Raw genomic sequence first — 14230 nt, 5'->3', positions numbered from 1 at the left:
CGGGCCCTCCAAGCTGTCAGCCGGGAGCGGGACCTTATCCGTGAGCGGAGCGCGGGTTTAAGTCAGAAGAAGCAGCGCAGGTCCAGGCCAGGGAGGAGGGAGGGCTGCCAAGAGCCTGCAGGGCGCCGGAAGCCATCTTCTACAGGGCTGGACAAAGCCCAGGCGGCCTCCACGCGTCGCCATGGCAACGCAAAGTCAGCGCCCGTCCGGATTGGCCGCGCCGCCGCGCGCGGGGCCTGCTGGGAGAGCACGTCCCCGCCGCCGCAGCGCTGCCGGTTTGAACTTGGCGGGCTCCATGAGGGCTGTGGGGCGGTGGGGGGTTGTTTTGCCCCTTCCCGACTCCCGGTTCTTGGCCGACTGCAGGTCCAGGCCTCGGCCCTCCTCGGGCTCCTTCTCCGTCCTCATGGCGGGCGCCCGGGGGCAGGGGCTAGAGGCGGTGGAGGTGTGCTCGCTGTCGCCGCCGCTGAGCTGCGGCTATTCCACCATGTCGCTGTTGTCTCCCCTCGGCCACAAGAGCTTCCCGTTTGACGACGACGACGGTGACGGGGAGGAGGAGGTAGATGTGAACGAAGATGCTCATGACTCAGAGGCCAAGGTGGAGAGCCTGAGAGGAATGGAGTTACAGGGGTGTTCCAGGTAAACCCGAGGCCGCCGGCCGATACAGCCTCTCTCAAGATTTCTTAGACCTTTCTAAGTACTTTCTTCTGGCGGCCAAACACCCTCTTGTCTTCCCTCTCAAAGGCTGCACGGGCACCTGCATCCACAGGTGCTGCTGCTTTTGGCGCATAGAGTCTGGGCCGGTTCTTACACATGACCACAGATTTATCATCGTTCTTAATCCTTTTTCCTGAGAATGTGATGATTCCTACAGTCTCGCTCCCCAGAGAAACGCACCTAGTCTTAAACATAAACTTTTGCTGCAATTTCAGGAGTTTTATGAAAACTCAGAAAACAGATTGGGGACACTAGAACTCTTGTCCAAACCCTTAATACCAAAATGTAGTTGACTGCACCTTAGTGATACCTGGAGCTATTTTGAAAACAGTCTGATTGTCAGTGAAGTATGTTGTAGTAAGCAGTATACTTTTTATGTCATAGATTAAGAGCTGAAGCTTGGAGGCTAGCAATGTCAACTTCAGCATCCAGAGACAATGTTGGGTCTGCTCTGAGCACTTAACAGTAGAAAAGAAGTCATTGAATCAGAGAATGTTAGAATCAAAGGGATTATTAAAGCCATCTTAATTTATTTATTTCTGCAGTTCATTCGGCAAACAGTTTGTGCCATATGGGGCCCATAAACAAGATAGGCATTGTCTTTACTCTCATGGAATTAAAGCCTACATCTAGCCACTCATTTTACAGATATCAAAACTGGCTCAGGATACAAATAAAAAGTCTAATTCAAAGGCATACACCTAGTTATTAGCAAAGCTGGGCCTAGTCCCAAGGTATATTGCTCGTGTTTTCTCTTCCCTATGCTACGTGCCTATTGTTGGGCATAAAGAAATAGGAGCAAAGGGCCTATCCCTGCAGGAATATCTTTTTCTGGGACAGACTTAGTGATGCAGGTCCATTCAGAGGTAGACTCATTATGTCATCTAAAGGAAGCATTTACAAGTTTCTGATTGTCAAGCTGCACAAGGCACAATACAGGAGATCTAAGACATACAGACCAAAGAACCCATGCTTTATGTGTAAGCAACCAGTTAAACCCCTTTGCTATAAGACATGCATACACAGAGTGAGTAAATGGAATATGGAACCATATGAAGTGACTCACATACACAGTTACAACAGTGAGTCTCTTAAGAATGAGAAGTAAACATTAGTACTTTGGTAGGAATGGAGATCAGTAAGAGTGACCAAGCAAGCCACTTGTCCAGACTGGTTGTAACAAGAAAGTTTCAGGAGTCCGTTTTCATGTGGGCCTTTGTACAGATTCTTCAGGATCGAGTTGGTCTCAGTGATTTTTAAAATAAATGATTTTAAAAATAATTTTAAAATAAAGTACCTTCTGAGCCTAATCAGCAGGACTAAGCAATGTAGACAGTTTAGCAACCCAAGGAATGATGGCCATGAAAACTACAGCTCAGCTACTGAGACCTTGCATTAGCTTCCAAGAGCCAAAGCCCTGACCAAATGGAGCTCATTACAGGAGGAGCCAGTCATATTTATGTCAAACCTTAGCCAAAGCGCGAATGAGCTGGTAACACCCCAGGGCCATAGCTGCCTTCCTATCACAGTTCATCCCCTCTGAATCAAGGCAATAGGTAAGATGTGGTCTGGAGAGAATGCAGGAATTGTCAGGCCTGTGTGTGGCAAGTGTCAGATGCTTATTAGGTGTTCAATAAACATATGCTGAAGGAATGCCTATTTCCCACTTCCTAGAGAACAGATAGTTGTGGTGATTGTTTTCAAATGCTTCAGAAAACCCAGCACTTCTTTTCAGGAAAGAGAAGTGTTTAGAACATTTCCTTATTCCTCCTCCCTACCTCTCACCTTTAGTTGGTGCCCTGACAGTTTGGGGGTGATGGGATGAAGAGAGCAGGTGCCTGAGCTGTAGCAGTGAGCATCCTCTTGTGGACCAGAGTGTGGAATTTTATGCCTTTTTTTTTTTCCATCCTTCACCTGCCACAGGGATCTGACTGTGGCAAAACCAATAGGGTGAGGCTTTCTTGGGATAGACTCAGGCATCAGCTGCACATGATGGGGTTGAGCTGCAGGTATTTTCGGTGTATAGAGCTGTGCTTAGAGGACGCACTGACCTTCAGGTGTGTTGGATAGCACTGCGGTAAATAAAGCTCACAGGTGACTTCAGACAAGATAATGAGAAATATTTTCCTGGAGTCTTTTGTAATATGCATTGGGCCTGCTGTTTGTTCAGCTTTATCCTGGAAACCCATTAGGAAACCTGTGCCTTAATAAACGTCTTGATCATAAACAGCTGCTTATCAAGCCTCTCTTGATTATGAGTAGAGCTGTAGTATATATGCCACACATTTTGAATATATTTGTTAAAACTGATGAGGCAAGAAATGTAATATTTAAAGTGTCATTTTAAAAAGAAAACACTGATCTCACTGATTTCTTCTTTCAACAAACATTTCTTAGGAGCCTACTATATTCTAGGCTCTAAGCTAGACTCTTGAAATAAAAAATGAGTTAAGACATGTTTTCCGTCTCTTAGGAATTCATGGTTTCTGGCAGAGATGGACAAGTGACAGAAAGCCTAAGGCACTTAGTCCAGATTTTTTGCAGAATGAGGCAATAAAGGTTAAAACCTGAGCTAAATCTTAAAGGGAGAGTAGGAATTAGCTATACTCCTCCTAGTAGTACTAACTGACACGTTCCAAATGCTTACTGAGTGCCCGGAACTGAGGTAAGTGCTGTAGTGTGGATCGTTCATGCCACAGTACCTGTGAGGTAGCCACTACTATGTTCTCCACTTAACAGATGAGAAACGGAGGCTTAAAGAAACGGAGGCTTAAAGAGGGTAAAAAATACATAGCTAGGAAGCAGCAGGTAGAGATTCACCCAAATGTTTTACTCCCAAATCTAAACTCTTACTTTGGCCGTGTGTGGAGGTGGAGGAAAAGAATTTCAGAATTTTAAGCAAAGCTGCAGAGCACAAGGGCGTGGCATATTCATCAACGTGCCTAAGTTCCATAAGACTGAAACGTAGAGTCCAGATCAGCTATTGGTGGAAGAAGAGGCTGGAAGATAAGCAGGGCCGATTCATGGGTGTCAGGCTGTGGAGTGTGGATTTCATCCTATGGGCAGAGGAGCACTGAAGAATTTTGAGATGGGGAGTGACATGTCGGAAGGATGCATTTGAAGGATGAATCTGGCAACGGTGGAGAATAGTTTGAAATGGAGGGAGAAAGGCCGGTTATGACCAGACAGCAGTTGTGAGGTTGTAGAAGAGAAGAATGGCTTGAGAAAACTGAAAGAAGTAAAATAGACAGGATGGGGTGATTATATGGGTGTGGGACCTAGAGGTACCAAATGTGGACGGGAAGCAGGAGTCAAAGATCTGGCTTCTGGCTTGGCTAACTGGGTGGGTGTTGGTACTCTTCCCCGAGGTAGGATTATAAGAGGAGGAGTAAGATTCTTCTTGTTGGGGAGGGTAGTGAGTGGGTGGTAGATGATTCGACTTGTTTTAGACTGGTTGAGTTTGGTATTTAAGTGGAGCTGTCTATTGGATGGTTGAAAATGAAAGTTTGGAGCTGAAGGGCAAGGTTTAGCCTGGAATGCCCGATCCAGGCCTCATCAGCACCTAGTGACAGTGGAAGCTCCGGGAGGGTAAGGTGGTGCTCTGCAAGACTGGCAAGGAAAGATATAGGAAATAAATGACACATCAACAGTGTCCCTTTCCCACTAGAATACAAATTCCATAATGACATGGATGAATGAAGAAACAGCAGAAAAAAACAAGTAAATGGAAGCTACAAGGCAGAAAAAGCTGAGCATGGCAGTGGATGAGGCAGTTGGTTGCCTGAGGCAGGAATGTTAGGGACAAAGAGGGGCTGAGTCTATAGTAATGTAGTGTTTTGAGCTGCCTCGGGTCCTGAACAAGCTTTCTTTCCATGCGTGCTCATGGTTCAGCTGTTCCTGCTTTATGGGGCTTGTGTATCTGGCCAAGGCCCTGTGTTCTTTATGTATGTATGTTCTCACAGTACTTCTCCTCCTCTTCTTTTGAGCTTGAGTGAGTGCTTACTTTTCCACATACCCAGAAGAGACAGACTGACAGAGGTTCGTGGTGGAGACTATGGTAGGAGGTAACCCAACTCTGGGGAGCTGTGGACACCCTATCTGAGAACTGGCAAAAGGGAGTCCACCAAAACATGAAAGATTACAAGGACCATATATTTTTGATACCTTTTTATTTCAAAACAATTTCAAACTTACAGAAAAGTTGAGAGTGTAAAGAACTCTGTCTGCCCTTCACACCAAAACCTTAATTGTTACCACATTCGCTTTACCATCCTCGCTGTGTAGGTATGTATTCTTCCCTTCGTGAAGTATTTAAAGGAGGAAAAGGGAAAAGTCTGCTCCAGGATCTGGCTAGACACATGTGTTGTAATTAGTAGTCCAGATATAAGATTTTTAAGAATAAAAAAAAATTGAGGCAAATGGACTGGGTGTGATTTTAGAACATGAGAGAATTCAAAGGCAGTCCGAAGGGTAAACTAATTCAAACATTGGACTTTCTGATCATGGTTTTTCAAGTGTATATTTATATATGATTAATTCAGCATATTTATATATAAAAATCACAGTATTGTAAATTTGTTGTGGAATTCTGCTTTCATTGTACAGCTAAGTGACTTTGACTGCTAAGCCAAAGAGTTTTGAGTACAAGTGCTGTAGTATCCTCTCTTTTGCAATAGTGTGGTTGGACCCGAAGATAACCAAGAAGAACAGAAACAGGTGCAGTTACCAGAAAGCAGCCTGACACCGTGGGAAGTGTGGTTTGTTGGCAAAGAAAAAGTAGAACGTGACCGTCTGCAACGGAAGGCTCTAGAGGTAAAACTAGACAGTATTCTTTCTGTTTAGTCCATGAGCTCACGAAGTAGAGCTGCTGTCGAAATTAAAATGTTATTGTTATTATCCCTCACAACAGACTTTTTGCATTTTCTTGTATCAGTTTTGCTATATTGATATTAATAACTTACTGGAGAAATAATACATTCATTATAAGAACATCTGGAAGATACAGCTAAGCATAATTAGGAAAATGAAAATCTCTAATCTTGTCCCCTGGAGATAACTATTGTTTGTTTTTGTGGTTTTTTAAAATATTTATTTATTTATTTATTTTTGGCTGCAATGAGTCTTGGTTGCTGCACTTGGGCTTTTTCTAGTCGTGGTAAGCGGGGGCTACTCTTTGTTGTGGTGCGCGGGCTTCTCATTGCAGTGGCTTCTCTTGTTGCGGATGGAGCATGGGTTCTAGGCGCGCGGGCTTCAGTAGTTGTGGCACGCAGGCTCTAGAGCGCAGGCTCAGTAGTTGCGGCACATGGGCTTAGTTGCTCCACGGCATGTGGGATCTTTCCGGACCAGGGCTCGAACCTGTGTCCCTGCATTGGCAGGCAGACTCCCAACCACTGTGCCACCAGGGAATTCCCCATAACTATTGTTAATATTATGGCATATAGCCTTCCACATTTTCTTCTATGTAAATTTTAAAAAACATGTGCAAATGTATATTCATATAGTGTCACCATATGTACATTTAACTAAAGTCAGCTGCATATACTTGGTAAAATTTTTAAGAGAAATAAAAATTGAAGTAGAGGCTGGAAATCTATCCCCATATCACTCAGAGCATGTGCCCCAGAGTGAGTTTGTGCTGGGAGATGGGAATCTTCTGGGCTTTCAGGTTTTTTCAGTTTCTTTTTGCCTCCCTGCCTCACTTGTGGACATTTTTGTATTCGTAATTCTCTCTGAACTCTGTCCAAACTCAAAAAATAGTTTGAGATACATTTTCACATGAATCCGTCATTCTTTGAACTCTTATCATTTGCTGTTTAGAACCTAGCAGCCAAATAGATTTGGATAGTTTGGCATCCTCCAGTATCTAGACCAACTGAATTCTCTCTATCCAGACACAGAAACCAGGTAGATTTGAGTGGTGAGGGATATGTCTTGTTTTTAATAAATAGGATCACTCTTTTGTAACCTGCTTTTTTCTGCTTATTGCATTATTAATGTTTCTGTATCATTAAATATTTTTATAGCATCATTTAAAAATGGCTAAGATTATTAAAATATATTTAGAATGTATTGAATATATAATAGAATATAGTTAACCAGTTCACTATTGTTGCATATTTAAGTTTATTCTAATTTATTACTCTCCCTGTTACTGTAAAATCCTTGGAATTGAAACTTCGCCCTCCATGATCTTCTTGGAGTAAATTTTCCATTTCAGTTTTGAAACTAGTTGTTCTTTCTGTGATGGCTTTCTAGCCAGGTAGGCAGTCTTGGCATGATTCAAATGATTGTAGAAGCCAGTACATTCTGCAATTTCCCTATTGCAGTATACTTTGTATTCTAAGTACAAATTTATTCCTGGAAAAGTACACAGTAGTATTTGTTTCTGCTTAGAAGGGCACAGGACTTGAGAAAGACCTTATGGTTTGATGTCAGGCAGGCTTATTTAAACTTTTACACTACCATTTCCTCATCTCTACAGTAAGGATAAAATAATGCTATCTGGTCACAGGGTTTTTTAGAGTAGCGGTCCCCAGCCTTTTTGGCACCAGGGACCAGTTTCATGGAAGACAGTTTTCCCATGGATTTGGGGAGGGGGGGATGGTTCAGGCGGTAATGCAAGCGATGGGGAGCAGCAGATGAAGCTTTGCTCACTTGCCCACCACTCACCTCCTGCTGTGCGGCCCAGTTCCTAACAGGCTGCAGACCAGTACTAGTCCACAGCCTGGGGGTTGGGGGACCCCTGTTTTAGAGGATTAAATGAGACAAATTATAAAGATGGCTGGTGTTTTTATTGGTATTATTATTGATATAATTGCTAGTCACAGTCTTTTTCTTTCTCTTTTATTGAATTATGGTTGATTTACAATGTTGTATTAGTTTCAGATGTATAGCAAGCTGATTCAGTTTTATATATACATATGTACACATACATATACACATTTTCAGATTCTTTTCCATTATAGGTTATTACAAGATATTGAATATAGTTACCTGTGCTATAGAGTAAATCCTCATTGCTTATGTATTTTATATACAGTAGTGTGTATCTGTTAATCCCCAACTCCTAATTTTTCCCTCCCCCATCTTTCCCCTTTGGTAACCATAAGTTTGTTTTCTATGTCTGTGAGTCTATTTCTGCTTTGTAAATACATTCATTTGTATCATTTTTTTAGATTCCACATATAAGTGATATCATATGATATTTGTCTTTCTCAGTCTGACTTCACTTAGTGTGATAATTTCTAGGTCCATCCATGTGCTACAAATGGCATTATTTCATTCATTTTTATGGCTGAGTAATATTCCATTGTGTGTGTGTATGTGTGTATACACACGTGTGTGTGTGTGTGTGTGTGTGTGTGTATGTATGTGTATATATATATCCCACATCTTTTTTATCCATTCATCTGTTGATGAACGTTTAGGTTGCTTCCATGTCTTGACTATTTGAAATAGTGGTGCTGTGAACATTGGGATGCATGTATCTTTTCAAATTAGAGTTTTCATCTGTTCTGAATATATACCCAGGAGTGGAATTGTTGGATCATATGGTAACTCAATTTTTAATTTTTTAAGGAACCTCCGTACTGTTCTCCCTAATGGGTACACCAATTTACATTCCTACCAACAGTGTAGGAGGGTTCCCTTTCCTCCTCACCCTCTCCAGCATTTATTATTTGTAGATTTTTTGATGATGGCCATTCTGACCAGCGTGAGATGATACTTTATTGTAGTTTTGATATGCATTTCTCTGTAATTAGCTATGTTGAGCATCTTTTCGTGTGCCTGTGGGTCATCTGTATGTCTTTGGAGAAATGTCTGTTTACATTTTCTGCCTATTTTTTGATTCTGTTGTTTCTTTTTTTTGATAATAAGCTGTATGAGCTTTTTGTATATTTTGGAAATTAATCCCTTGTTAGTTGTATCATTTGCAAATATTTTCTCCCATTCCGTAGGTTGTCTTTTCATTTTGTTTATGGTTTCCTTTTCTGTGTATATAAGCTTTTAAGTTTAATTAGGTCCCATTTATTTGTTTTTGCTTTTATTTCCATTACTATAAAAGACAGATCCAAAAAAGTATTGCTGCAGTTTATGTCAAAGAGTGTTCTGCCTATGTTTTCCTCTAAGAGTTTTATAGTATCTGGCTTTACATTTCGGGCTTTAATCCTTTTTGAGTTTATTTTTGTGTATGGTGTTAGAGAACGGTCTAATATTATTCATTTACATGTAGCTATCCAGTTTTCCCAGCACCACTTATTGAAGAGACTGTCTTTTCTCCATTGTATATTCTTGCTTGTTTTGTCAAAGCTTAACTGACCATAGGTGCGTGGGTTTATTTCTGGGCTTTCTATCCTGTTCCATTGAACTATATTTCTGTTTTTTGCACCAATACTATACTGTTTTGATTACTGTAGCTTTGTAGTATAGCCTGAAGTCAGGGAGCCAGATTTCCTCTTGCACTGTTTTTCTTTCTCAGGACTGCTATTGGGGTCTTTTGGCTATTTGGGATCTTTTATATTTCCTTACAAATTTTAAGATTCTTTTGTTCTAGTTCTATGAAAAATGCCATTGGTAATTTGGTAGGGATTACATTGAATCTGTAGATTGCCTTCGATAGTGTAGTCATTTAGACAATATTGATTCTTCCAACCCAGGAACATGGTATATCTTTCCACATGTGTGTGTCATGTTTGGTTTCTTTCATCAGGGTCTTATAGTTTTCTGAGTACAGGTCTTTTGGCTCCTTAGGTAGGTTTATTCCTAGGTATTTTATTCTTTTTGATGTGATGGTAAATGGAATTGTTTCCTTAATTTCTCTTTCTGCTCTTTCATTGTTAGTGTATAGACATGCAGCAGATTTCTGTGTATTAATTTTGTATCCTGTAATTTACTGAATTCATTGATGAGCTCTAGTAGTTTTCTGGTAGCATCATTAGGATTTTCTATGTATAGTATTATGTCATCTGCAAACAGTAACAGGATTACTTCTTCTTTTCCAATTTGGATTCCTCTTATTTCTTCTCTGATTGCTGTGGCTGGGACTTCCAGAACTATGCTGAATAAAAGTGGCAACGTGGACATCCTTGTCTTGTTCCTAAATCCTAGAAGAAATGCTTTCAGCTTTTCACCATTGAGTATGATGTTAGCTGTGGGTTTATCATATATGGCCTTTAGTTTCTTGAGGTAGGTTCCCTCTAAGCCCACTTTCTGAAGAGTTTTTTTGTGTGTGTGTTTTTTTTTTAACATCTTTTTTAGAGTATAATTGCTTTACAATGGTGTGCTAGTTTCTGCTTTATAACAAAGTGAATCAGTTATACATATACCTATGTTCGCATATCTCTTCCTTCTTGCGTCTCCCTCCCTCCCACCCTCCCTATCCCACCCCTCTAGGTGGTCACAAAGCACCCAGCTGATCTCCCTGTGCTATGCGGCTGCTTCCCACTAGCTATCTGTTTTATGTTTGGTAGTGTATATATGTCCATGCTACTCTCTCGCTTTGTCACAGCTTACCGTTCCCCCTCCCCATATCCTCAAGTCCATTCTCTAGTAGGTCTGTGTTTTTATTCCTGTCTTACCCCTAGGTTCTTCATGACTTTTTTTTCTTAAATTTCGTATATATATGTTAGCATACGGTATTTGTCTTTCTCTTTCTGACTTACTTCACTCTATATGACAGACTCTGGGTCCATCCACCTCATTACAAATAGCTCAATTTCGTTTCTTTTTATGGCTGAGTAATATTCCATTGTATATATGTGCCACATCTTCTTTATCCATTCATCCGATGATGGACACTTAGGTTGTTTCCATCTCCTAGCGATTGTAAATAGAGCTGCAATGAACATTTTGGTATATGACTCTTTTTGAATTATGGTTTTTTCAGGGTATATGCCCAGTAGTGGGATTGCTGGGTCATATGGTAGTTCTATTTGTAGTTTTTTAAGGAACCTCCGTACTGTTCTCCATAGTGGCTGTACCAATTCACATTCCCACCAGCAGTGCAAGAGTGTTGCGTTTTCTCCCCACCCTCTCCAGCATTCATTCTTTCTAGATTTTTTGATGATGGTCATTCTGACTGGTGTGAGATGATATCTCATTGTAGTTTTGATTTGCATTTCTCTAATGATTAATGATGTTGAGCATTCTTTCATGTGTTTGTTGACAGTCTGTATATCTTCTTTGGAGAAATGTCTATTTAGGTCTTCTGCCCATTTTTGGATTGGGTTGTTTGTTTTTTTGTTATTGAGCTGCCTGAGCTTCTTGTATATCTTGGAGATTAATCCTTTGTCAGTTGCTTCATTTGCAAATATTTTCTCCCATTCTGAGGGTTGTCTGTTGGACTTGTTTATGGTTTCCTTTGCTGTGCAAAAGCTTTGAAGTTTCATTAGGTCCCATTTGTTTTATTTTTGTTTTTATTTCCATTTCTCTGGGAGGTGGGTCAAAAAAGATCTTGCTGTGATTTATGTCATAGAGTGTTCTGCCTATGTTTTCCTCTAAGAGTTTGATAGTGTCTGGCCTTACATTTAGGTTCTTGATCCATTTTGAGCTTGTTTTTGTGTATGGTATTAGGGAGTGAGCTAATCTCATACTTTTACATGTACCTGTCCAGTTTTCCCAGCACCACTTATTGAACAGGCTGTCCTTTCTCCACTGTACATTCTTGCCTCCTTTATCAAAGATAAGGTGACAATATGTGCATGGGTTTATCTCTGGGCTTTCTATCCTGTTCCATTAATCTATATTTGTGTTTTTGTGCCAGTACCATACTGTCTTGATTACTGTGGCTTTGTAGTATCGTCTGAAGTCCAGGAGCCTGATTCCTCCAGCTCCGTTTTTTGTTCTCAAGATTGCTTTGGCTATTCGGGGTCTTTTGTGTTTCCATACAAATTGTGAAATTTTTTGTTCTAGTTCTGTGAAAAATGCCAGTGGTAGTTTGATAGAGATTGCATTGAATCTATAGATTGCTTTGGGTAGTAGAGTCATTTTCACAATGTTGGTTCTTCCAATCCAAGAACATGGTATATCTCTCCATCTATTTGTATCATCTTTAATTTCTTTCATCAGTGTCTTATAATTTTCTGCATACAGGTCTTTTGTCTCCTTAGGTAGGTTTATTCCTAGATGTTTTATTCTTTTTGTTTCAATGGTAAATGGGAGTGTTTTCTTGATTTCACTTTCAGATTTTTCATCATTATTGTATAGGAATGCCAGAGATTTCTGTGCATTAATTTTGTATCCTGCTACTTTACCAAATTCATTGATTAGCTCTAGTAGTTTTCTGGTGGCATGTTTAGGATTCTGTATGTATAGTATCATGTCATCTGCAAACAGTGACAGCTTTACTTCGTCTTTTCCGATTTGGATTCCTTTTCTTCTCTGATTGCTGTGGCTAAAACTTCCAAAACTATGTTGAATAAGAGTGGTGAGAGTGGGCAACCTTGTCTTGTTCCCGATCTTAGTGGAAATGCTTTCAGTTTTTCACCATTGAGGACGATGTTGGCTGTGGGTTTGTCATATATGGCCTTTATTATGCTGAGGAAAGTTCCCTCTATGCCTACTTTCTGCAGGGTTTTTATCATAAATGGGTGTTGAATATTGTCGAAAGCTTTCTCTGCATCTATTGAGATGATCACATGGTTTTTCTCCTTCAGTTTAATAGGTGTATCACATTGATTGATTTGCATATATTGAAGAATCCTTGCATTCCTGGAATAAACCCCACTTTATCATGGTGTATGATCCTTTTTATGTGCTGTTGGATTCTGTTTGCTAGTATTTTGTTGAGGATTTTTCCATCTATGTTCATCAGTGGTATGGGCCTATAGTTTTCTTTCTTTGTGACATCCTTGTCTGGTTTTGGTATCAGGGTGATGGTGGCCTCATAGAATGAGTTTGGGAGTGTTCCTCCTTCTGCTATATTTTGGAAGAGTTTGAGAACGATAGGTGTTAGCTCTTCTCTAAATATTTGATAGAATTCGTCTGTGAAGCCATCTGGTCCTGGGCTTTTGTTTGTTGGAAGATTTTTAATCACAGTTTCAATTTCAGTGCTTGTGATGGGTCTGTTCATATTTTCTATTTCTTCCTGATTCAGTCTTGGCAGGTTGTGCATTTCTAAGAATTTGTCCATTTCTTCCAGGTTGTCCATTTTATTGGCATGGAGTTGCTTGTAGTAATCTCTCATGATCTTTTGTATTTCTGCAGTGTCAGTTGTTACTTCTCCTTTTTCATTTCTAATTCTATTGATTTGAGTCTTCTCCCTTTTTTTCTTGATGAGTCTGGCTAATGATTTATCAATTTTGTTTATCTTCTCAAAGAACCAGCTTTTAATTTTATTGATCTTTGCTATTGTTTCCTTCATTTCTTTTTCATTTATTTCTGATCTGATTTTTATGATTTCTTCCGCTAACTTTGGGGTTTTTTTTGTTTTTCTTTCTCTAATTGCTTTAGGTGCAAGGTTAGGTTGTTTATTTGAGATGTTTCCTGTTTCTTAAGGTAGGATTGTATTCCTATAAACTTCCCTCTTAGAACTGCTTTGCTGCATCCCATAGGTTTTGGGTCGTCATGTCTCCATTGTCATTTGTTTCTAGGTATATTTATATGTCCTCTTTGATTTCTTCCGTGATCACTTCATTATTAAGTAGTGTATTGTTTAACCTCCTTGTGTTTGTATTTTTTACAGATCTTTTCCTGTAATTGATATCTAGTCTCATAGCATTGTGGTCGGAGAAGATACTTGATACAATTTCAATTTTCTTAAGTTTACCAAGGCTTGATTTGTGACCCAAGAGATGATCTATCCTGGAGAATGTTCCATGAGCACTTGAGAAAAATGTGTATTCTGTTGTTTTTGTATGGAATGTCCTATAAATATCAATTAAGTCCATCTTGTTTAATGTATCATTTAAAACTTGTGTTTCCTTATTTATTTTCATTTTGGATGATCTGTCCAGGGGTGAAAGTGGGGTGTTAAAATCCCCTACTATGAATGTGTTACTGTCGATTTCCCCTTTTATGGCTGTTAGTATTTGCCTTATGTATGGAGGTGCTCCTATGTTGGGTGCATAAATATTTACAATTGTTATATCTTCTTCTTGCATCGATCCCTTGATCATTATGTAGTGTCCTTTGTCTCTTCTAATAGTCTATTTTAAAGTCTATTTTGTCTGATATGAGAATTGCTACTCCAGCTTTCTTTTGGTTTCCATTTGCATGGAATATCTTTTTCCATCCCCTCACTTTCAGTCTGTATGTGTCTCTAGGTCTGAAGTGGGTCTCTTGTAGACAGCATATATATGGGTCTTGATTTTGTATCCATTCAGCCAGTCTGTGTCTTTTGGTGGGAGCATTTAATCCATTTACATTTAAGGTAATTATCAATATGTGTGTTCCTATTCCCATTTTCTTAATTGTTTTGGGTTTGTTATTGTAGGTCTTTTCCTTCTCTTGTGTTTCTTGCCTAGAGAAGGTCCTTTAGCATTTGTTGTAAAGCTGGTTTGGTGGTGCTGAACTCTCT

At 40.0% G+C, this 14230-nt stretch overlaps 1 protein-coding gene across 1 annotated transcript in view; it reads left to right on the top strand.

Moving 5' to 3' along the window:
• Positions 1 to 181: 181 nt before the first annotated feature.
• Positions 182 to 14230, top strand: part of CCDC34 (coiled-coil domain containing 34) — a gene marked incomplete at its 5' end in the record, with an annotated part of 48065 nt that continues 34016 nt past the window's right edge. The window contains 2 exons of the mRNA XM_082661100.1: positions 182 to 636; positions 5391 to 5526. Coding sequence (XP_082517226.1) covers positions 182 to 636; positions 5391 to 5526 — 591 coding nt within the window. The remainder of the gene's footprint in view (positions 637 to 5390; positions 5527 to 14230) is intronic.

Source organism: Grampus griseus (assembly GCF_964374135.1).
Source record: "Grampus griseus genome assembly, chromosome: 8".
Taxonomy (NCBI): Eukaryota; Metazoa; Chordata; class Mammalia; order Artiodactyla; family Delphinidae; genus Grampus; species Grampus griseus.
The sequence above is the reverse complement of the archived record's forward strand: the minus strand, read 5'-3'. Positions and strand labels throughout refer to the sequence as shown.